General features: G+C 44.7%; 1 protein-coding gene across 20 annotated transcripts in view; it reads right to left on the bottom strand.

Annotated features, from left to right (window-relative positions):
* The window catches only part of FOXP1 (forkhead box P1), a 392,035-nt gene that overhangs the window by 74,248 nt on the left and 292,238 nt on the right, over positions 1 to 25,549 (bottom strand). For 15 of the 20 annotated variants that reach the window (XM_075514033.1, XM_075514034.1, XM_075514036.1 and 12 more), the window contains 2 exons: positions 2,481 to 2,618; positions 1,286 to 1,375 (listed from right to left, as the gene is read on the bottom strand). In XM_075514033.1, the coding sequence (XP_075370148.1) occupies positions 1,286 to 1,375; positions 2,481 to 2,618 (228 nt within the window). Of the gene's footprint in view, positions 1 to 1,285; positions 1,376 to 2,480; positions 2,619 to 13,219; positions 13,321 to 13,435; positions 13,592 to 25,549 lie in introns of those variants that run through there. The other 5 variants (XM_075514045.1, XM_075514053.1, XM_075514049.1 and 2 more) reach the window with 3 other exon arrangements.

Genomic DNA, 25,549 nt, shown 5'->3' with positions numbered 1-25,549 from the left:
TGTCCAGAGTGATGCCTGCATCCCAGAGTCATTAACGCGCATTGAACTGCCACTGATGAGTAAGCCCTACTGAATTAGAAAAACAGCCAGCAAAACAAAGCTGAGAGCATTCTGCACAGTGATATCTCACAATTACATGCCTTCCCTCCCTGTGCCATTTCCATTTTAATTACTGTTAGTCCTTTAGATTTACATTTTAGACACTTTTTAATCTGTTCCCTTTTTATTATAGTGGCGCCCGTAAGCACGCTATGGTTAAGGTTGTGTCAGCGTTTCCATTATAAACCCCCCTGTTTTCAGGGGTTTATAACTCAGCTGGAAAAATTCACTCTGGGTTGAAACTCAGCACAGGTGGCACGATTTGCCGAAATTTGGGGGGGGGATTGGTGCATGCTTTGAGCAGCACCGCTTGCAAAGCGACGCGCAAGTGCTGCCGCTATCGCAGGACATCACGCAGCATCTCGTGCCAAGAGGCAGCTTTCTAGGATCTACCTAAGCCAGCACTGATGTCGGATTAAACATGAAAGTCTCAAACTCCTTGTGACTAGAGGGGTGAACTCGGTGCCTTCAAAACAAATGTAATTACAGCAAAATTAAATTTAAGCACACCAAAAATTAAATTTAAGCACACCAAAATCGACAAACACAAGTTTAGGATGTGACAGATATTTTGGAAGGAAAGTGTATTTAAAGGACGAGAAGAAACCACCCTGGCCTGTCCCGCAGTGGCATGAGAGCGACGTCTCCTGACACCACACTGCGAAAAGGCAGCGTTCCCGCACTCTCTCTGCATCTCAGACCTCTCTTCTTGGTGTCACCACCGATGCTGTCCAGCGTGGTCCTTCCTGCTAAGCCTGTGCTGTGAGGAACGTGCAACCAGAACCTCTCCGGTTGGAAACTGCAAGCCCAAACTCAATGTCTCTTGGCATTTCGCCCTGTTTTAGAGAGGACAGCACCATATCTGGGCCTGCTGCCTTGCCCCCTCCCCTTTACAACATAACTAACTTCCAAAAGCACTCTCCCAAGATACAAGTCTAGATGCTTGCTCCAGTACTCATACCGAACATCAAGGCATGGTCCCCTGCTATAAAATATGTGGCAGCAAGCAAATGGAAAGCACAGGAAAATACAGGCGAAAACAGGACAATAACTCTAAATCTGAAAGCTGAGACCCGATAGAGTCAGTTCAGTTGTGCAATCATTTATAAGATGAATGACAGTTTAATAGCCACTAGACAGTCCCCAGGGATCTGTGGTTTGAAAGTAAAATGGGTATTGTCTGTACCTCTTTAGGCTGTTTTCCAGCATGTTGTTGCTGTAAAAGTTGGAGCTGCAACTGTTCCTGTTGTTTCTTATAAAACTCTTGAAGCTGCTGCTACAAAGAAAAGGAAAGATGGTAAGTAACAAAGTGGAGAGCCAATTCAGTGTCCCTTTTGGTGTAACACACAAACTGTGATTTGAAAAATAGCATCCTTTTATCTGTAATGGTCTGACCTTTAGTTTGAAACTCAACAATAAATTCAGTGCACACTGACTATTCTTGGCATTATCGTTTGAAAAGTAATCTCCAAAATGAACTGATGAAAAACATACCATTTTCTACACAAACTAATTAAAATAAGGCAAGGAATGACCTTTGATTGTAACAACAAAGCCAAAATGCCCTTGCTGAGAGAGCCTGGCGAATCTCTGTTGTGAAACACACATGCTTTCTAAATGATAGGGTTTGACTGTATTAAGTGTTGTTCAATACATGCATAGACATCCTGGGAAATACTCTCCTCCTCCCCACTCCCCAGATGTGCGCTGTGCAGGCAGCGCTCCGGTGTGGGCACGAGGGAACGTGGCAGCCAGGAGGGAGCACGCAAAGCCGGGCTGGGGTGGATGCTGACACCCGCCCGGGATTCATCAGTGCCCGCTGTGCCATACCCTACGATACCGGAGCCTTGGGGCTTGGCGGTGGCCAACTTTCAGCTGAAAAAGGACCATGGGCTGTGAGAAACACTGACACACCACACGGCATACATTGGCTGAAATCAAACAGATTAAGGCTTTCAAACCTCTTCACTTTTATTGCCACCGTTTCCATAGTCCTTTACAGTTCCAGATGGACATAGTGAGGTCTAAAATGGGAAGTATCGCCCTACTACCTTGTTTATTCCAATTAGTCAGGGCACACCATGCTTTCTGAGGGATGCAAGCAAAAGCAACAGGGACATCTGCCGACGTCCTGACACTTAAATATGCATCTGTATTATTTAGCTCATCTTGGAAACACTCCTAGCACTGCTCCCTGGATTTGTTTCCAGTAGCTATTTCTAGAATTAAAAACAAAAGAGCAGTCAGTTCATCTCAGAGCACGGCTGCTCCGAGGTATGGACCCGAGACGTAGGCAGCTTCTTTCCCCAAGAACATTTCAGGAGGCGAAGCCCTCCGGCATCTATAGGGGCCACCTGAGCACCTGTTAAGAAAACAATTACCTGTTGAAGCATGAGTGCCTGCTGCTGTTGGAGCAGGACTTGGAGTTGCTGGGGAGTTAGCACTTGTTGCTGGAGGATCTGCTGCATTTGCTGGGGAGTGATCACTTGAGGTGTCATCATAGCCACCGACACTGGAACCTGAAGTGCAAAAGGAGAGCAAAGAAGGGGTCAGAGCACACCACCGCAGCTCCTCTGCGCCGCCCACCATCCCCGCGCCAGGGGAGCCCACGCCTGGCATCAAGGATGCTGAAGGCGAGAGAGTCCTTACAGCCCACCGCAGCAGGCACAGAAGTACCGACCACGTTTTCCTGGCAACTGAATTCCCCTTTTGCAAAACATTATTGCGATGCAAATTCTTTAAAGCAAGCAATACGGTAAACCCTGTTAAGATTTATTTATTTTTACAAGAAACTGTCAACTGGGTCCTTTCCCTCCCAGAAAGCCCTTGCGTTCTGTACAGGAATCCAAGAGCCGAGTATCCCACACTGATGGGATCTAGACCCTATTACGACAGGTTTTGAAGAAAATTGAAGGAAGGCTCAGTGATGTGAATAACAGCACTAGACTCCTATGCAATTTTAACAGAAAGGCCCTACCACGATGTCTTTACCATTCCATATTCACCCAGCATACAGATGTCTTCAATTCTTTCGTATTATGTGAGATACCATTAAAAGCCGCTTTCCATGACATTTCAGTGACAAACAGCTACAGTGATGAACTTGATAGCATTTCATATTTGCAACTGTTAACACGTTTCTGCACGGGCATCTTTGCAAGGAACCTGTACACTGTATCTGAAAGGATGATGTCTTGTTCAGATAAAACACTGACATTAAAATGACAGGCTGTCTTGGCCAAGGTTACACAAATTGTATTCAAGCGGATACCTAATGACAATGCTATGAATTCTGCAAGCTTTCTAGAATGTAATTTAGCTATTCAAAATAATCACTGCACTTGTGTTTAATTTGCAGACTACATGAGAACCATTTTGTCAGTCCTAGTAATGCAAGAAGACTATTTCCCTAGAAACCCACCCCTCTACCCTCCACCCCAAAAAAGGAAAAGAAAAGGAAGAAAAAAAAAAACAATAGAGGAAAAGACAAAACCCATATGAGTTTTAACAGTAATATTTAAACACCTTACTTTTCTATAGTTTCAAATCAAATACATGACAGCACAAAACTAGAAGCAGTAAAGGATATACTTTGCTAAAAAGGATCTCCTGTCATCTCATGTGTTACAATAAAAGGTAATAATATGTTTAGCACTTTTTCTGTGCACCACTTTTTAAAAAATCAGCAGACAATAGCTGATCAGAAGATAAAGGGCTTAAAAAAAAAAATCTTCCAGCGTAGTAGTAAGCAAGAGAGAAATGCAGTATTAATTTTATGTAACATAATGTCTTAATATGCAGTTTATCTTGACTTTTTCACATGATTTGTCCTGTCATTTGCATAGCAAGCTCTCATTCCTAATTTCACAGTCATTATGCACTGATGTCCTGATTTCTCAGCATCACTAATTTTGATGAACTAAAAATGGTTCCTGAAGGTCAGATGCATGTACACTGCACATCTCCCCGTGTTGTTGTGTACATGTTGTGTGCCAGGGCCAGACACTGACTCAAAAACATTTGTCTGAGCAAAGTCTAGCAAAGGCTCGACGTCTCTGACACCCCATTAACGCAAACATGGCGAGGTCCTCTGTGCATTCCCCGTGGCACAGCGCGTTCCCACATACCTAATGTGGTCCAGGCAGGTGTGAACACACGCAAATGAAGATTTAATTACGGGTCAAATGGCAGTCCCACTGAAGCCAGCAGCACTTCTCCCGTGGCCAGCATGGCTTGCCCGTGCCTACGGGAAACCACCGGCCGGCTGCTGTGCCGTGACACCGCCTGGCCACGCAGGACTAGCTCCAAGGACACTGAGTCATCCGGATGGGTAATCCCATTAATTCAGAATATCTTAATCTGTAGTCTTTTAAAAACTTTTCTCGGAGTAGAAAATTATTTAATTAAATACTGCCGTCACTATCTTCACCCTGAAGCATGACTCACCTTCATTATTCTCATCCCCAGTGAAGTTTACTTTACCCTCGGGTTTGTACTACTTCTCATTGAAGTTGGACTGAGCAAACAGAAAAGGAAGCATGTTTAAGTATGTTTTCTGTGCCCTTCTTGGAAGATAGACAACACAAATACTCTTCAGTCAGATTTATGACGACAAGCAGGGATACAGACAGGAATAGGGTGGGGTGCTGTAAACCCTACACATCGGTGATTAATACGAAGGGCCGCATTCTGCCGTCAGCTATGCAGAGACAACTCCCATTCACTTCCATGGCTTTTTTGCACGTTTATCTTGGGATAAATCTAAGGATTTGGCCCTACCTTTGAAAACTGGCCATGTACCTTCCGGTGAAGAATCTCCTAGCTGCACGCTCTTTGCTAGAACAGAAGCACTTAACCAGCAAGGGAAAAAAAAAAAAAAAAAAAAAAAAAGGAGTTTTTTTTATATATATATATATATATATATGAATGACACACCTAGGAGTACGAGTTTGCACTGATCCGTTCAACTTCATTTTACCATCTGAAACCACATTTTCACACCACATCTGAGCCTCTAAAGAAGGCCCTGCCTTCCATTTATAAACATGGCTAACAGCCACATTTAGCCAAAGTTTGTGCTTCAACTTATCACAAAAGCAACTCATGGAAACCTTTTACAAACAAATTCAAATAAACCAGAAACTACTGTGTTAAAAATGGCATGCATGCTCCGGACAAGCGTGGGCACACGTACAGTTTGAGGACTTTAAATAGTTAAGAATGATGGCCTATATATCCACTCTCTTAACTCCCAACGTCCAACTTTTTCATGTAGCTAGTCCCTGGTAATACTAGGAATCAAAGGGCATGCAGCACCAGCAATAGGCTATTATAGCCCACACTTTATTACCCATTACTACCGAGGTCATTAGCGGTAAGAGTGATTGTACCGGTCTTAACCTATTGATCATTGTAACTACTATCATTTAATCCCGTGTTGAATGTCTGGAAAGCTGCTAAAGGCACACAAGAGAGAGTGCTTTAGCGCTGAGAAATATAGCCAAAGCTTGGAAATTACACTTTGATTCATAAAATCTAGCCAGTGGTTTAAATCAATAGTATTTAAAACAGTCATGTAAGTTCTTAACTACAGCTCTCTAATATTTATGGGTCCCTTTTTGAGTGTATTCAGTCAAAACTAAACTTTATTTTAGATACTGTGCAATATACTTTACATTACATTAGATAAAAAATATTTATTTCTGATATTTTGTCCGATAGTAAATGAAAACTAAACTGAGGGCTATAAATTAATTTTAGATTTCTATCTCTCCGATGTCAACTCAAATGTGTTGCCAAAAAAAATTACAAACCAACTTTAAAAATGGCTTAACTGTTTAAGTACATGAAAATGAGTGTGTTTTATGAGTTAACAATGAATCACAGAAGGCAGTTTATGAAGAACCAAAATAATTCTGTCTTACTGCCTTCAGGGAGTTGAAGTTCAAATTAAACTACTGGCAGATATATTTAAAGAATGCTAAGTTAGCATGCAGAACAGAAATCAATCTTTTCTTTTTTTAAGTTGTTTATTTCTATTTTCCACATGGAACACGATTGTTGTTATTGATATGATTAATGAACTACTTTTGGTATTGTTGACTGATAACAATAGGGTGTGGTAGATACCCAGCTGCATGTAAACCTGGCAGCAAAGGTAAAAATACAGCTGCAATTTGGCTTTCGGAGCTGTACTAGTATAGACCTGCTGACATGCTAATACCATCAACGGCAAAAAATGTCTTTAATACTCACAATTGTTTTCAGACGCTATTTCTCCCAGGGTTTTGCCTGCTGTTCCTCCGCATCCCCCAAAGCCCTCCCGTCCCCCACAGTCCTGTCCGCTACCCCCAATTTCAAGCTCTGCAAACACGCCGTATTTTGGCAAGATCGACCAAGGAAAACTTCCACAAACTTGGGCCAAGTTCACCTTTAACTTCACAACGGAGTTACAGCAGGGATGCATTTGTCACTCCTCCATACAACCCAGACAAGGGTCAGGAGGATGAAAATGATTTAGTCCTATTTAATCATCTCCATTCCCCCATTTTCAGTGATATTAATATAATTAAATACTAGCTAAATAATTTCAAGTAGTTTAATCTTGTATGAAGTGAAAAAAAAAAAAGAATGCCATTTTCACACAACGTGCCTTCGATGTTGGATACGGTTGTGGTCCTGTTAACTGTTAGCAGGCACGCCTGGAAGATGGGGAGGATTTCCTTAATTCATACAGAATAACTCTGCCAGAAAATCCTTCTCTCCTGCGATGTATGTTCAAACTTGATTTCAGTAAGATCTCATACCAGACACCTTGGATTTCTAAACAGCAATTCTTCGGTTAAAGATTTTGTGATAAAAGTTAAATGGAGCAAAACATAGCCGATCGTAGAAAGAGCAAGTAGCTCAGGAACAGTTAAAACATACTGGACTACAAATAAAAACAGATAGGGCTACGCAACAACAAACAATTAACTTGAGCTGTCTTATTAGAAAGCTATTATGCCCAATACATTTGAAATGTAAAGAAATCTCAGCCGAAACGATGCAAAACAGCTTTGCTCATGCCACAGAAGATAAACCACTGATACACTGGCAAACAGAGAAGCACGATGCCACAAGCCAGAGCACAGCCCAGCAAAACAAGAAGTGCTGAAGGCAGGACCTGCTTCCACCCTGAGACTAAAACATTTCCGACATAATATTTCATCCTCTAAAGTAACAATAAAAAAATGCCGCTGTTAGAATTATTCACGCAGAAACTGCAATGCTGTTTCATTATGCAAAATGGAATCTCACTTTTAGACTTAGTTATTTTACCATAATATAGTACAACACATTAAGACAGGTAATGTTTATTATATTAATGTAAAATCAGCTAAGTAGTCTGTCATTAGCATAACTGTTCTCTCTGTAACAATACAACTCCCTATTAAAAGAGAGGGGGGGAAAACCCTCTTTAAAATTAAATTAGCATTTTATTATTATAATTTTGTTTATTGTATTTTATCAGGAGGGAAGATCTCCCTCTGACCCACGGAAGGCAGTACGATGGGCTATGCTGACATTCCCCGGCATGTCAGGATGCCTGCTGTCTTCTGTATTCTCTTCTAGCTGAGGGAAAACGGGAATATTTTCATATTTGTTTACAGAATGAAACATCTGATCTTATCTACCACTTCTCATGCATACCAGGTTTCTCACTAAGTGCCAGGATAATTGTTTCTGCTATAATAAATACCCATTTAATTTGCATAAAAATATAAAGTTTACATAAATTAAATCCTTTCTACATCTAACATTTGTCAAATAGAGACTAAACTGGAACACACACAACCAAATACTCATTTAATAAGCTGAGTGAGAGTTCAACCTCGGGATTATAATCATCATTTTTCACATTTTAAAAAGTTATCATTTTTGTTTCCCGCTCCAGCATGAAAGGAAAAATTATAACCTGCTGTACGCAGTTCTGAACAGTGGTGATATTTTATAATGATTCAGTTTTTCTAAAAAAAAAAAAAAAAATTAAAAAAAAAAAAAATCAATCTGTATTTTTTCCCAGAGTTTAGGAAAGGAAATGTTAGATCAACGTATTCTGCCAAAAAAGCCTCAAATAAACCAAAAGCAATCCTGCTTAGAAACATCCAAAATACCCCTAAAGCCCTTGAAAACCCCTTGAAACCCTCTCTCTCCCAAACACCCTTAATATACTGAGAATGATCATCATGTCAGACTCCTTACATTTGTGTATTAATTCATTAATACATTAAGGAGAGCTTAATTAAATAATAAAAGACTGTGATTGAACCGGCAACATTTAATATGCCTAGAATTTCATGTGAGCAAAAAGGAAGTGTTATACAGAGGGACCTTTGTTTTTTTTTTCCTATGGCAGATTTTTGAGAACTGCAACTCTCAACAGAGATTTCTAGAGAAGGATAAGCCCTCTCTCCACTCCCCGAGTATTTTCTCCTGCAAGAGTTGAACCCGTAGCTGCCTGTTCTTCAAACTTGGAGCATTTGAGAAGGCATATATTGTCCTGGTCAGCTGAAAAAATTAGAGAGCTGGTTAAATCATGCTGTTTATTTCCCAAACCAAACACAGCTCTGCTTAAACACCTGGTTAGGCTTTGCCACTCCGGTTGCAACTGTAGCCTTTATAACAGTTGTAAACTTTATTTGCTTAAAATGTGCAGTTTTTCACACCTATGACAGACACCTACAGCTGAACATCACAGCTAAGCACAACGGTGCAAATTAGATTCTAATGAGAAAACATCAGTTGCGTCTTTGACAATCTTGCCATTCACTGATTTACTTCTAATGAAGACACACTCCAACCAGCAAGCTCGCCGTGTTAAAGGTCAAAGCACGTTCAAAAAAATGCCTCACAAAATCAAGGCAAATGGGAAACCTGTAAAGAAACCTTCTCATAAAGTGGCGTGGCAATTAGAGTAATTGTGCAAAAAGCCGTCTTCGGTAAAAAGTAAAAGAAATTAAGCTGCCACTACTGTAACAGGTTAGATGAAAATCAAAATTTAATGTATTCTCCCTTGTGTCATCTTGTTTTGTCAAGACATCAAATAGAATTGGAAAGTACAAAATAACAAGCCCTTGAGAAATCACAGAAGCCGACCTTTTTGATGTTGTTGGTTTACCTTGTTCTCAGTTATTTGAACAATGATGTTTCAGATTTAAGGGCAAGATAAAGCTTAAAAATTAAAACCCGTTGTCAGTTTGGGGAGGAGGGGGTGTTGTCCCTCCCAAATAACAGAGCATCTTACCTAATCAATGAAGGCAAATCCATCCGAAACTAGTGCACAGAACAATTAGCAATTCCACTTATTTGTTCAATACTCAGTCTGGGTTTTCTAACATTCATTCAACTTCAGTACAAACTACAGATCCTCCTGCTAGCAGAGGAAACTGTGCTGGAAAGGTTAAAAAGAAAAAAAAAAAAAGGCTGGGGAAGAGATATTTGCCAGTGCTGCTTCTCTCCCCAATCTCTACCTGGCCACTTTAGATCTCCAGATGAGCGCATGATGTATTTTTTCCCCCTTTCCTTGTAACTGGAAAGCGAAGCTGAGCAAGTAAGCACCTTACAAAAACAAAACAGTACAGACATTTTAACTGAACTACAGCAAAGTAGTTTCCAGTAATGCAGTTCTGCTTTCAATAAAACAAACAAACTGCTTAAAACCAGCCAAGCCTTTCACCAAACAATAACAAATTTAGCTTATGGTGTCAGGACTTTCCCACAATCTAGTTTTGCAGGTGTTGATAAAACTGCCCCTGCTACCGCTTTTCCCTAGCAAAGAGGGGAGAAAACAACATCAGTAAATTATCTTGCTACCAGGAAACATTTTCATAAAGTAAATCCAAGTGCTGTGTCCCTCCAGCTTAGGTTTGTCTACAGCAGCTCCAAAATGACTAAGAAATACAGAGCAAGAAAACGCAAGAGCTTTGCAACTCCTTAAACTTTTGAATGCAAAAATCCTTCTTCCCTTACCTTTCCTTCAGCTGCCCAGGGCATGCAATCACAAACACAGAAACCAAAGCATTTTACATTGAAACAGTGACTTGTTTAGCCTCAGTATTTTAAAAACGACATGATTCTCAAGCAACATCAGTGCTCAAGCATTGCCAGGTTAAAATGCTGCCTAAGAAATCACTCTGACTGCCTTTCATCACTTTCAATGCCTAAAAATCCCCTTTAACCTTCTCCACACAACTGTTGCAACCCTTTTCTTCCTTGCACACAACCAAAATCAACTCAACTTGTGCAGCCGTCAAAGACCACTGTCCATTAGTGCAATAATCCATCTGTGACCCATTACAACCCAGGGGCGATACCTTACGACTCCACAGTGGCGTCTGATAACTATTTACACCCCAGCATAAATTTCAGCGTGGGGCTAAGAGTTACGCTTTTAAAATGTGTAGAGGGCTCATCCAGCTGTAGAAGAACGTGAGGCACCCACACCTTCCTATGAGCAGTGAGATCCCAGAAAGCCAGCGCTGGGATTTCATTTCTTCCCTGTCAATCCCGTTGTATTTATGACTTCTCTTTAGTTCAGCTGAGTGACTGGTCAGAGCATGTCTCAGAGCTTTTTTTTTTTTTTAAAGCAAAAATAATGCTGCTTTAAAAAGGGAGGGCACAATGGTACAGCACAGTAAAGTGTATGTTAAACAAGACAAAAAAAAAACCCCAACTGTAGCAAACAAAAAAAATTTCAAAGCAGCCCTTCCTATCATAAGCTTTCTGATGATTTATGGTTTACCAACTCAGCAAGGTTACGCAACACTGCATGCCTTTAGATGCATTATTTGAGTCAGTTGAGATTTAATTAAGATCACAGCCTCCAAAATCCCTGTCAAATGAAAATTCACAGAAGACAATACACTATATATCCTCATGCAGATAGTCTCCATTCCATGCTCTGGAATAACATAAGTTAATCCTCGTTTCTATGGTGGCAGACAAAAGTTCACTAATTTTGTTTTCTTTTGACACTTGTGTTGTTTTCTGTTTTATGTCATGAGATCATTCCCTTCTGAGAAGGGGAGGGGAGCTGATATAGGGGGAGAGGAGGGAGAGCAATATGTCTGAATATGGCAGCAGATGTATTTTGACATTCTCACAGCTCTGCTGTGATGTCATCAAGTTTTCATATAATTAACCCCTGCCAGTAAGAGCATCATTTCATGACATCTGCCCATTGGGAAGAGGAGGAAGGAGTTGGGGACAAAACACGACAAGTGCTTCAATCTTGCTCTCACGCTAAAACCAAAATCAAACAAAATCAAATTAAGGCTACAAAATAGCATTCACGTCTTCCATATCGGCGACTGGCTTCTCCCAATTCATTATCTGCCCCAGCTGCCTTCTCACCTCGGAGGTGCTCTGAAACCACACGCCATGCACACCCAGATCATCGCCAACGCCTTCTCCTCCTGATGGTCCTGGTGTAGGGGAACCCCTTCGCTCTATAGTCCAATTCCTCTACATGCTAAACATGAGCAGGTCAAATAAAACAGTATTTCTTACAGGGAAATTACTAGAACTTTACCTCATTCCAGTGTACTTCTATTTGCATTATCTTAATATCTGCTTGCTTATCTCATGGTTTAGAAATGACAGGTGCTAGCGGTCTTTTGTTTGACAGGCCACTACACAAATAACTGTCTTGCCTGAAAGGGCTAATGCACTACTAATGAACAATAAATCAACTTTGATTATAAAGTGTCAGACCAATCAGTTTGCAGTTCAGCTCTATCACCGTCTAGGCCGAGGCAGCTACTCTGTTTAGGCAGGATTTGGGTTTCATCTCTGCAGCCTTATCAATGAAATTTTTTGGAAGTAGCCACAGGAGATCACTGAAAGCCCTCTGACAGCAGATCTTCTGCTGGCCGTGAGAAGAGGAGGGTGCCTGCTTTTAGAGGCTTCCTAGGCTGCTACTACAATAAATATACAATCAACAAAAGCCATTTCTTAACCAGACAGAAGCACGCTCTAATGACATATTCATATATAAACACCTATTTTAGCCGTGACTTTTAAAAGAGCTAGAAGCAAACAGAATTGCTTTTTCACTTCATGTAAAGATGCGCAAGACATCTGAAAGCTTTGCACTGTAAACATACTTCTGAGGGGCCCGATCCAGCAAATACTAATTTAGCAGGCAGAGTGCTTTACTGCTTGGGGGGGTGGTGCGAGGGAGAGAGACTCCTCTCCTATTATAGCTATTGCACATTCACGAGCCGTTCCAGGATTGGGCCCGGGAGCATCAGGCATAAAAATTAGCTCTGACCGAAATGAAAAAGACTTTAACATTTCAGTTTATTTATAAAAAGGCAAACTAGCCTGCGTAAGTCACTTTTTATTAGAAATAAACTTTAGCGATTTATTGTAGTTAGCAATTCAACACTCATTGCTAGAATAAATCCAACCATTTCGTTTTCATAAACAGATCTTAGTCACCCCGAATGATTCACATTTCCTGCCACCAAACTTGTTTTTATTTAAAAATATAAAATGGTAGCGCTTCAAACGCCGGCACACGCACCCAGACCACGGGGTCGCGTTACCGAGTGGCTTTTCCCTACCACCGGCAGAAGGACAAGTCGAAACCCTCAGTGTTTTGTAAAACAAGCTGGCTTGGAAGGAGTTAATTCCAAAGAGGAAGAGTGTATATGCACTTTGCTCTAAACTTACCACCCACTTCCTAAGGGTTCCCTCCTCCCCCCCCACCACCCTCGAAAAATCATCTCATTTGCACTGAAATACTGGCTCGCAGGGTTGACACTTAACTCGGCTACATTTAGATCCCATTACATTTATTTCGCTGGGGTTCGTAACACTAGTCAATGTCAAAAACAAAGCTCACTCACTTAATTTCCCCCTGGTAAATTGACTGGCGAATCCCTTCAGCAATCCCGGTTCCTGACATTTAAACCTGACAAAGTATTTTACCCGGCTCTGCGCGCTTTCCCTCCTTCCTGGCTCTCCTTCAAAACTACAGCACTGAAGTAAGAACCGCCCGGCAAGCTACGCGCACCCAAACTGTCAGAACAAAAGACAGGCAATTCGCGAAACAAACACAACCACTTTTAAAAACCTGTAGCAAGTTGCCAAGCGCGCACGCTGCACCTCCCTCCTCTCACACGCGGCCGCGGCGGCGGACACCGCGGGACCGGCCGGCAAACTCGGACCCGGACTCGAGGAGTCGCGGCCGCGAAGGCTGAAGCATCCTCGGGCTCTCCCAGCCGCTCCGGGCTCCTTCCGCCGGGCTGGGAGCGGGCCTGCCCCCCACCCCCCCCCCGCGAGCACCCACCTGGGCGGCGGCGGGCGGCGGGCGGCGCGCCGGGCCATGGAGCGGGCTGGCGGAGCGGTGCGGAGCCTCCGCGGGTGCGGGCGGAGTGGCGGGGCGCGCTGCTCGCGGGCTGCCGCGGCGCGCCGCCACCCGCGCGGCCCCGCCCTGCGCCGCCGCGCACACCCCGCCCCGGAACGGGGCGCCCCGCGGGCCCGGCCCTCCTCCCGCCGCGGCGGGCACCGCGCTGCCCCCGCGCCCTCTGACCTGCCCGCGCCCGCCAGCCGCGCTCCTGGCGGCGGCCCGTCCCCGCCGCGCTCCCGCCCGGAGAGCGTTTAAAAGCCGCCCCCCCCCCCCCCCCCCCCCCCAATAAATCTGTTCGCGGGAGCGGGTGCCCGCAGCGGGGGGAAGTGTCCGCGGGCGCAGTGCTCCGGCGGCCGCTTCAGGCGCGATGTGGGGGGAGCGCCGCGCAGCACTCGGGGAGAATCTCCCCCCGCTTCCACGGCAACTTTCTCTTCTCCCGTGAAAAGTGGCTTTTACTGTCCTGTCACCTTTCCCGACAGTTCTGCCCCGAACGCTCGGGATTCTAACGTCAGAAAATAGTAACGATAATTAAAAAAAACACCACAAAAAGCCTCTAACGGGAGTTTGCACCAAACCAGACTGCTGCGCCCGGCCTGCGAACGGGAACGTCTTCCCCTTCTCCCTTCACAAAGCAGAGGGGGATCGGTCCCCAGCTCCGCGCCGGGATGCTCAAACACACCCCAGGGCCGGGGCTCCTCCGCTCTGCCGCCCGCCAGCACCTGACCGGCGGCAGCCGCCGCTACCTGTTTTTCAGGCAGCCGAGCCCTCCGGTTTAGTGGAAGCGAAACGTGGTGTTTGGGTCTGTGGCACCCTTGTAACACCGGGGTTAGCGGTTTCACGTCACTCAGAAGAAGCTTCCTCACACTCTCAGGCGGGCGAGCTCAAAGAAACACTTTCTGCAGCCCCCCAGACTGCAGCACGCACACACCCCGTCAGCGCGCTGCCTCTAACCCAGGGACTGCCACGGGCCCGGGAACCTCTTTCCTCTCGCCCAAAAAGCGACTGTCCACTTCATCCTGGGCAGTAGTATTTGGTAAAATCTCTCCCGCTCTGTCAATTTTATTTTTGTACATTTTCACATAGTTTCTGAAGACAAAATTGATGCAGATAGTTACTTCACATGCAAGCAACTGAAAAGACAGCAGCCGCCCTGACACCGTTCCCAGGCAGAACCGTACTTTCTTTGCAGGAGTCGAGGGCTGTTAGACAATAGCCCCATTAGTTATGCTGCTAAAGAACCTCACAAGAAGGAAAGACAAAGGACCCAATTTACTGACAACTTGTGATCTGATGTTAAATGGGATGTGATACGGATTGCTTTCCACCCTAAAGTGTTTTCGTGTCAGATAACAAATTTATTAATGGGATTTTTTTCAGGTCACAAAAATGTGACCCCACCCTCTTATGAATATTTAATAAGGGACTAAGGGCATCTTTTGCAAGACCCTAAATCTGCCAGAAACAGCCTACATGAATCAGAAAGAGCCTGCCTCTTAAAGGGGCACACATGCATGGAGCAGGTCAGCACATAAAGGGCATGGGAACAGCCGGTATTTATAAGTATTACATGTATGCGAAGTCAAGCAAATAAATACGCACACACTCCAACACACTGGATGCTCAATAATGATATAAACTGCTAATGCATGCGATGAGCTAGTAATAATTATCACCTGCGCTTGAGAGAATCCTTTCTGTCCTGGACTTTACAGTAATCTCGAGGAGCTCAGATTGCTTCGGGGAATATACTGCAGAATACTCAAACTTTTCAGCAGTTTCTCTTGCAGACCACCTACTCCTCCCCGCTGCGTTTGCAAAGAGCATCACTGTGGCAGCATCCCCAGCTGCACTCATGGCGAAGGACAATCGGTAGGAAACAGCTCTGTGCGTTTAACACACCCTTACTACCTCTGCAGCTGAAACACAGAGGGGCCTGCATGCCCGGGCAGCCGCTGCAGACCAGCCGTAGGATGCTCCACAGACCTCAGTTTGGAAATCTTCCGATCTGTCTCATCTTCCTCAGCACGTACTTCTCGCACACACACAACCCCCAACCCTATCAAGTCACATCTTCAATTCCTATTTTCGAATACGGCCATATCCAGGTACATGCAGCTCAACGAAAGACCACTGCCCTCCTCCTTCTGCCCTGACTGCTGGCTGATCACCTGCCTTTGGACCAAGCTCTGATTTACCATATTCTCAAAAAAAAAGGGGGAGTCTGTGAAGCCTACCACTTTGTTCAAGGCATTTGTCTTCTTTCCAGGGGCAAAAAGCGTAATGTGGCAATGCAAGCACAAGGCTGCGAGCTACACACAAAGCAAAAGCATAGTGCTGGCTCTGGCACTGGCACTGACAATCCTCCCCAGCCTTGGACAAGTCACCTAGACATTTTTGTCTTTTTTTTTTTTTTTAATGTCTATCACATTGAGGATGCTTCTCTCTCTGAGAGCTCAGTTTGCAAAATTTCTGGCCTGGCTCTGGAGTTGCCTGCACACCCACCACTTCAAAGGCAGTCAACAGCCTCAACATCTCTGCCTCCTCATCTGCAAAACGGGGATACTACTACTCATTTCGGGATCTTCTGTAGACCAGTATTTGCAAAACACTTTGAAAATGAAAGATGCCGTCTAAGCACTGAGCGCTGGCCACAGAACCTGCAAGCCATATTTTTAAAGCATTTTATACCCTTTCATATAAAAGCTTCATACCTGCAAGCTCAGCCAACATCTGCTGTGGGCTAAAAACTTCAGTCTATTCCCGTAGTAACGGAGATGGTAGCACTTGTTAAGTAAGGTCACCATGAAATATAATGCATTTCTAAGCCAGCAAAATATTTTAAAAGACCAAGAACCACCATAAACTCCCACTTTAATTCCACTCAATTACGGAGAGTCGTCACAGAGACAATCAGACAGGGATGTTCAAAACTGAACACATAAAGTAACAAATCAAAAATAACTGCGAATGAGCGTGGCAGGCTAGGTGGCTATTTGGCACGGCGTGCCCACGAGTTCTGGTTCATATTAAGTGGTGGTATCGACACCTAGGTGAAAAAAAATAATCACTGGAGTATAGCATGGATATAGGCTCTAAGGTCCAAGTCAGGAAACAGATTATGAATTATGATGAAGATGAAGCCAGTGGAAGAAACGGTTTTGTTATGCCATTATTTTACATGTACGCTTTATTCACAGACTTCTGCAGGTACCTATCCATGCATAGTCATGGACTTGCCTATTGAAAGCCCCAGCTGCCTGCGGGGCAAGGAAGAAAGAAAAGACAAGACATCCACATAGTGCAACCTCCTCTAATCAGAGTTAACCTGCCCCAAATTAGGAAATTTTATGTCTAATCCCAATACGAGGCAATTTCTACCTAAGACAGCAATTCATCTGTTCCTGTCCTGGGGATGTTCCCCTGGGCAGGCAGGGCAAAACAGGTCCCCTTTTGCTCTCTGGCAGCAGATGGTGGGCCAAATCCTCCACCCCCCTCCCCGAGTACAAATTTGGGAGTAATTCAGGTGAACTTCGGTGCCGGCGCTGCTGCGGCACGGAGAAGCCTGCCTGCCCGCTGGAGCCAATGCCAAACCTGGCAAAGGCGAGTGCCAAATCACGCTGCTCGGCACATGGGCTAGAGCCACCAGACAGTTTACAAGCAAGCTGCTGTTTGCAGTTCTGAGGGAAAAAGCCATCTCGGATACTATTCCCACTCCTGGATCCCCAGGCCCATTTTTGTAGGGTTAAATCACATTTTCCTGTTTTGAGAATGCTTCATTTTCCCTTGTTGCCATCTGAAAGACCTACAAAAACAAATGGGGAAAACAACTGACTAAACAGGAAACAGTGAAACTTATTACCCACAAAGTGCTGAGAAAAAGGACAAAGTAAACATTTTTTTGGTCATTTTTAATAATCTCAGCTAATGCCCCTATGGTAGAATTATCTTCAGGCAGAAAAGTGATTTTTAGGCTGATGGTGTCTCTAGCAAAACAGAACAGCAAAGCAATTAACATTTCAGTAACACTTGTGTCCCTGTTGCTCTTCTTTTTTTGATGTGAAACTGTCATTTTCCTTATTGCCCCTGCAAATTCTGCACGAAGAAGGCTCTTTAAATCCCCTCAGTGTTGTACAATGGTTTAAATTTCACTTCATGGCATGCTTTAAATTACCATTCACATCTTCATTTAATGCATCATTTTATAATGCCAGTGTTACTAGTTAATTTATATATACACAGCAGGATGTGTCAACATTCAGGTGAGTTATGAATATGATTGTGCAGGAGTTATGGAAGACATTTCAGCAAAATTATGGTTCCCTCTAAACATAAAAATATTAATAATGAATCAAACATCACAGGTAAACAACAAATTTTATATAATTGCACCCCCCCATGCTTCCAGATAAATAAATAAATAAAAACGGCAACATTTTTGCTCTGCATTCATATTTGATTGATCTTAATAAATTGCCATCTCCTTTCCTAATAAACTGTAATCTCTTGTTTCCGCCACGAAGTAAAATTTATTAGCACACTCTTCTACCAGCAGGTCTGCATCACTCACAGCACAGTGTGCAAATTGTTCCAAGTATGCTTGGGCATTATTCATAAATTATTTTTCTGCCCCAAAGTACACAATATATTGAAAGGTAATCACCACTAACTCTTCTCGGTTACTTTCCTTAATTATGTGAGATAGCATTTATGTCACGTACAGTAGAGGAAATGCTGCAGTTTCCATTAAAACTCCATTTTTTTGCCACGGGTTGAAACATGGGTGTTCACACAGAGAAAAACCTTAGGACAGGAAAGACTGGAGGTGGTATCTGGTAGGAGATGGCAACACCTCCACTTGAAAAGAACAACCTCTGTCTACCAAAATAACCTACCGGGCATGACAACAGCGATGGCTCTGAGAGGAAAAGTAGGTGTTTTGTCATGATGTTAAAGTTGCCATGGTAAGAAAAAAAAACCCCACAGAATGAAACATCAACAAAACAAACGTCAATCAAACACATTTTTGCCCGTTAAGTATTAACCAGTGAACTCCTGGCCAACCCACAGAGATCATCTCTGTGCAGGCAGGCGGGTGCTGCGGGCTGGAGCTGCCCCAGTGCCCCCGGCTTTGCATTTTGAGGTGGATCACCCCGGTCTGGGGCTGGTGCAGGTACAGCTGGTGTGGAAATATAGTGTTAGACGCACTGCCCTCTCCTGGTAATCTCCTTCTATCATCAGGAGACTTAATGCTTCGCCTCGTCGGACAACCACCGCAAAGAATCCCCTTCTAAAAAACCATGCCTACTTCCACAACAACTTATACACACACACCCCTATGTACACACATGTACCGCCACAGAGTTACATTACAATAAATCGGATTAAATAGGGGCCCTTTTATGTAGAAACACTATTGGTCCGTTACACAGCTTGCTTGCACGCAGCCCAGGAGTGCCAAACTATATATTCTGGTTCATCCATGAGAATAACCTGTATCACCGCCGGGCATCTCACCGCTTTTTACGCACTCTGTTGGGAATGTACGTCGGCGTATTTTCAATAAAACACCTTCTTAGCAGTAATGGGCCACTGTTCTCATTTCAGTGGTCCCCAAGGTTTCATGATACCGTATATTTAGCTGGCTCATAGTTCCAAGTTTTCCTCCAACATTCAAAAGGTGTTTTTAATTTTTTTAAAGAAGGCAGCCATGGGAAGAGCTTTTGCTCATCTTTTCTTTAAAGAGGAAAACAGTTAACTTTGTACATGCAACAAAACAACTTGAATTATTTCCTAAAGAGGTGTTTAGGCAACAGCCCTCGTGGTTAGACAGGAGTGCACAGAAAAGCTGTGGCACTGCTGGTGCTACACAGGGAAGGAGTTTGCAGCACTGGGATCTCTGCTCCTGCTAGAGCGAACGGGCAGCGCCACAGCTCCGGGAATCAAATGCACCTCCAAAATGCCAAAAAGCAGCAGAACAGTGCAATTTGCAAAACTAGCAAACAATGCTAAAGCCAAGAAGACTTACTGCAGGCAGAAGGACACAGAGGAGCCCTTCAAGATGACCTCTGGTTGCCATACTGGACTCCCAAGCTACGCTTGCTGCAAGGCAGCGCTGAACTACCAGGAGGAGCTATTAAAGGTTACCATCCCGAGTTCCCCTGTATACGAATAAAAATCTTTTTTGAAAGCAGGGCATGGCAAGGGAGGCCTTCTCACAGCCACCACCCTGCAACGCACATAGGGTGCTTCTCCTCCTCCTCGCTGTCTCCCTCACTCAGCCCAGCAGGATGGGGGCCGGGAGGGGAGGAGAAGCTGGTGGCACTCTGCAGGGCAGGAGGAGACCCAGCTTGAGCACAGCCATCCCCTGGCCTTTGGCCACGTCAGTCTTTTTGATGGTGCACGTCTGGTTTCGCATGGACAAGAAACAGCCAGCCGTACAGGCTAAGCAAACACCCCAACTACGGGACTTTGCTCTCGGATCCCTTGGGGTCATCCGACCAGCTCAGAGTCCTTTGTGCGGCACTAAGCAGGGCTCGCTGTGTGCTTTGGGGTTTTCCTTTGTACTTCCACTCTGGCCCTTCACAGCGTAATGCCACGATCCATCACTTCTTCCCAAATAAATGGGGCCCAAACTGAACTCAAGGACAGGGTCCTCCCCTCCCACCTCCCTTCCCCAGGCAAAGGGGACTCCTGTCTGCAAGCAAAGGTTATGACCCCTGGACGTTTCCTATCCAAATCCGGCTGCCACTTATCCCAATCCTTTTCTCCCCCCCTGAGCCACAAGAAAAAAGATGATTCTGAGAGGTAGTGGGTCTCTGAGCCAGGAGGGGATGCAGCGGGGCAGCCAGGACCCACTCCTTCGCTGCACCCATCATGCCAAAGGGTGAACAAGCAAATAAAGGAATTTTTCCAGGGCCCCTTAAAACAAATTTGCCTTCCTGTAGCAAGAGAAATCCCTCAGATGTGCCTAAAGACTTGGGGCAGGGCTGCTTGGGTTGGAAAAGCACAAACGCACTGCAAAGTGTAACAACAGAGGAATACTGAAAAAATCCATCTCTGCAAGTGAAACTGTTATTTATGCTCTGGAAGGAGACGACAATTCTCTGCCGTTACATGCAGCCACTTCTGGGGTGGATGGTAGCAGCAACTTCGCCATACAGAGCTCTGGAGGAATTTGGGACACCTGAGGCACCAAATCCTTCACTCGAATGAAATTGCAGGGTGATTAAGCAGAGAGAATGTAACTATCCAAACTGTAATTTGGCCAGCACAATGGATCTAACACCCCTATTCTTGAGAGAAAAAAAAAAAAAGTACTGTATTTGAAGTTCAAAATCTAATTAACTATTTGAGAAAAAGAATTCTGTTTTTAAAAGAAAATTCCTAACAATATAAAGAGAATTAGTGCCAAAGTTTTTGAAGAACCACATAAAACGGTATGAAAAATGTATGATACTGTAATAATAGGAATGACTGGATTTGCTCAAACGTTCCTTATACCTTATAATACAAGAATAAAATACAGTGTAAATCCTTCTATCTACATAAGTTCCCTGTACAGAAAAATCTCTCCTTTAATAGGTTTACACCTTTAACATGTATTAGTTTGGAAAAGTCCTAGGGTATAATTACACATCTTGGCTTGGCACATTAATAGCTGTTCCCTTCATTTACTGATTTCTTTTACTGGTCAATTTGCTATTTTACTATGCTGCTCTTACAGCTCGGCTTCACAGCAGCACCCTCCGCCAGCAGAGCCTGTGCTGGGAAGGGGAGAGGGTCCAAGCCGGCCACGGGCTGCGTGCTGCCTTAGGGAGGTGGTTTTTGATACCTTGCTCTCGGCCATCTGCACGTACGATGCTCCTCTGGGATGCGGCACTTGCATCCACGTGTGCCAGCGAGCCGCAGGTCGCAGGCAGAAGGAAGCAGAGCTGCCCTCACTTCCTTGAAAATCTGTGCAGAAATATGCCCTTTGGGCCCAGGAGAAAACAAGTCAGGCAGGGCTTCTTCAGGGATTCTTGCCATCTTGCTGGTCATGTCTCCCTCCGGGTCACTGTGGACCATGCGTGTGCCCTGCAGAGCCATGCTTGCTGCTGCACAGGCTCCCAGCCCCGCATCCTGACGTGCTGCTCCCTCTCACCGCCCCCACACCGTTTCCTCCCGAGCCCCCTCTGCCGCCTCGCATCCCTTGATTCCTCCTTTGCTCCAGGCTTTTCCTGTTGTCCCAAATTCTGCTCTCTGCTCCCCTGGAGCTCCATCCTCATTGCCCCTCCTCACCTTCCCTCTCCCCAATGGCTGGAGAGACCTGGAGAGATGCTCACCTGGGACAGAATGCTCACCTAGCTCCACCAAAGAGCTGGGAAAGAACCATTTTCCCATCATAGAGAAGGGAAACCCTTAATGATCTATCCTATCAGTCCCTGCAGGTTCACTTTGCATCTCTCAGCCCCAGGCTCAAAGGCAAAGCTGGTGTTCGCTAAGCCTCCGTCCAGCTTTTACAGTTTTTTTCGACAGTTTAAGAGGGTTTTCTTGTGTTATAGCGGAGCCATTCATTTAATGGCTTTTCAGCACTGCCATTATAAACCAGAACTTTTCAGGTGTTTATTACTCAGCTTTAAAAATTGGCTCTATGCTGAAATTTGGCAAAGTGTCAGCCTAGGAGAAAATTTTATTTTTTGCCAATTTTGTACTCTAAAAAAAAATGACCCCATTTTGGCCTCCATAAAAATGCAGCTTTTGCTGCCTCTGTGACACTGGTGAAGTAACAAGTCAATATTGTAATATTGCCAGCAGAGCTGCAGTGATTTAATGCCTAAAATTGCTTTGAAGGTGAAGAGTGCTATTGAACTGCTAATTATTAACTATTATTACTGATCCTGCCACACAACAAAGATGCAAACAGAAAACAAAGGGAATATGAAAAGTCACTGGAAAAATGAGGCAGAATCGACATGAGGGTCCGGTGCTGAACATGGACGAGCTGGAAAACAAGAGTTAGGAGTGCTGGCAGGGTGGGGCCCTCCAGCCGATGGAAGAAGAACGAATGAACTGATATGGAAATATTATTTTTCATTTTTCAGGACAGTATTTCAAATACAAATAAAATACAAATGATACTGTGTAGCTTGCTCCATGCCAAAGCCAGCAATGATGTAGGATCAAAATCAGCTCTAAACCAAGCTGAACTGAGGTCAATAGGGACCTCATATTGCTCAGCCGGAGCCAAGAGAAACTTTGCCATTTATTTCAACATGCAGAAGACAGAGCCTTGAAGGTGCTGAGGACAGGTGACCTTGCCTCAGCGGCCCGGCAGACATACATCGACATAAAAATGGGCTGGGAATTTCAAAGGGCCCAAGAGATGTAAGCATCCCCCAAATCTTCAGGATCCTTTCAAATCCCATCTGCACAGAGGCGGCAGCATCCACATCACACGCGCCCCAAAATCTGACCTAGGCTGATCCGACTTGGCTGAACAGAGGGGAAAGTAAGCTGTCTCCACTCTAAACCTCCCAAGCCACTCTGCTGTATTACCTTCTTAAGGGACTGAGGTTTCATAGAAGAAACGTAACAGAGCGAGTATTTCTTCTCTGGGGAAAAGGGTGAGGACCAGGAGGCGAGCGCGGTCAGGGCACACTTCCATTTGGAAAGTGCAGTATCAAAGCAGCCCAGAGAGGTCATTGAGGCTGCTTTCAGACATAGAAAGAAGAGAAAACAATTTCTCTTTCTGGAAACTTTCTGCTTGTCTAAGTGGCAGCTATTTAAATACAATTAACAAGCAAATGATTCTAAAATTACAATACATTTAATAAGGCAGCATCGCAAACAATTTGCATCTCATTACATTGTTTGAAGCTGCAGAATCAGCCTCCCAAATGGGTTGCACGTCAAGCGGGAAACCCAGACATAGTCATCAGCTTCTGCATGGTCCTCTGACACTGGACACGTGCCGGGAGGATGGCAGAGCGGAGGGGCTCGGTGGGCCAGCCGAGCCCCTGGCCAGGCCAGCCCCACAGGGAGTTCTGGCCACAGCTCCCAGCACAAGGAAGGATGCCATGAGCCAAAGCCTTGCTGGAAGTGGGTGTAAAACAAGGAAGGAAGGAAGGAAGGAAAAGGGTGGGTGTGTGTGCATGTGGGATGGGCACTTTTTAATATACATTTGTGAACAAAGAGTTTAAAGAGATTTCAAGCTATTTACTCAGCTATATGTATATAATTAAAAGTTTATAGATTACACTGCCACAAACCTTCTGAGACTGCTGCTGGGTTTGGACACACATTAATTCCCAGGAGCCTCCTTCAGTACAATCCCATACTGATGCGTGCAGCAGGAAAAGCCTCAAACAAATAACAGTTTTAAAAGCTTCCAACTCACTTTCAACTGTGATTTACTGTGGTGGCTCCATTTAACCTGGAGGATGCAGGAGCACTTCCCAGATCACACACCACTTCCTCACGTGCCTTTGGCTCCCTTTAGAAAGCCATGCTGCCACACCAAGACCCGCTGCCTGGATCACATCCTAGGATGCAGGCTTTGCTAGGCACAGCTTTGTATGGGTACCCTTGTGGGTAAGGGCTGCTGTTTTTTTCTATCAGCGTAGCTCTTGCCATACAAGATCCTTCTGTTGTAGCCCATGGAGGGAAGTGATCTGGCAGGAGGCTGGTGGGAAGCCGTTGCCAGTGGGAGGGAAGGAATATACACAGTAGCTCTACAGGTGATGCATTACAAATTCCCAGATGAATAAGGAATGCACCTAAACAGCCTTAATTTCAATTATCAGAAGGCTTGAAGGTGAGGACATCCCTGAATAAGTCACTTTTCACAATCAGCCTCAAGTGCTGGCACCGTCCGCTAACAACAGTGACTTACGCACCAACCACACCTTTAATCCAAAAGCTTGCTCCAAAGTACTTCATGAACTGAAAAGGCACAAAAAATACTTTAAAGTTCAGCGCAAGTTCTGATACAACCTTTTACTTTCTGTGCCTAAAACTCAACAGGGTCTGGAGCTGCGCGTGACAGTTGTTTAACGCTGCGCAGCACAGTTATATACAACACTGGCAGGAGAGAGCGAGAAAATAGTTTACAATTGAATCTGCAGAGGAAATTTGGGTAAGCTGAATGTAATTATCCATTTGGAAGCTGGCCAAGGGCTGGGACTACTCAAAACCAGGAGGGAAGCTGTAAGAAGCAACCGGTTTTGCTCGTCCTTTGAAAGGCAGCACCTCCGAGCTGCCCCGTGGGCTCTCCCTCGGTGCTCCTTGGTGGGGAGAGTGGGGCCAAGCACATCACCCGTGCTGCTCCTGCCGGGGAGGCTTTGCTCGGATCCAAGGGTCCTGTACCGCTGCTGCAAGACCTGTCAGCGGTGACAGGGGGCTGGAGGCACTCACGCTTCACAGCACCTCTGCGAAAGGGGTGGTAGCTTGAGCCCGGGGGGGGGGGGGGGGGAGACGGAAAAAGTGACTAATAATAAATAAAAAACATTGGTAGAAGCAAACCAGTTGTTGTCTTTCCAAGCAACGTGCATGCAACCGGCTGCTCTGGGTGCAGCACGCTGGAGAGCCCTCCGGGTGGTTCCCGGGTCTCTCCAACCCCAGTGCCGTCACCGCCAGCGTGTCACCCCAAAGCTTCCTGCCCAGAGATGCCACTGACTATTGACACAGGCCTCGTGCATTTCTTTTTCAGACCTGTGGTTTTGTAGTTTGTCAAAACAGGATACTATTTAAATTTAAAATGTTACGATTTAAACAAAGACGAAATAGTTATTGCTGTTTTAGCAGCCAGACATCAGGCACTCCTCATGTACACACGGTTTTTGTTTTTAAAAGACCTTTGTCCATGTTTGCCAGTATGCTATCTCTGCGAACCTGGATGCGAAGACAAGTGCCTAAGCAAAACAACGATCACTTTCTATGAATTACTGAACATGTGTAATTCATTTATCTGTAATATTGTGCTAAACTCAGCTCCAATTAAACAAACGAAAACACCTGCTTAGCACACATAGATCTTTCCATACCTCAGGGGAAGACACATCAGTGTGCTCTGTAGTA

The sequence above is a fragment of the Mycteria americana genome, chromosome 11 (genome assembly GCF_035582795.1).
Source record: "Mycteria americana isolate JAX WOST 10 ecotype Jacksonville Zoo and Gardens chromosome 11, USCA_MyAme_1.0, whole genome shotgun sequence".
Taxonomy (NCBI): Eukaryota; Metazoa; Chordata; class Aves; order Ciconiiformes; family Ciconiidae; genus Mycteria; species Mycteria americana.
The sequence above is the reverse complement of the archived record's forward strand: the minus strand, read 5'-3'. Positions and strand labels throughout refer to the sequence as shown.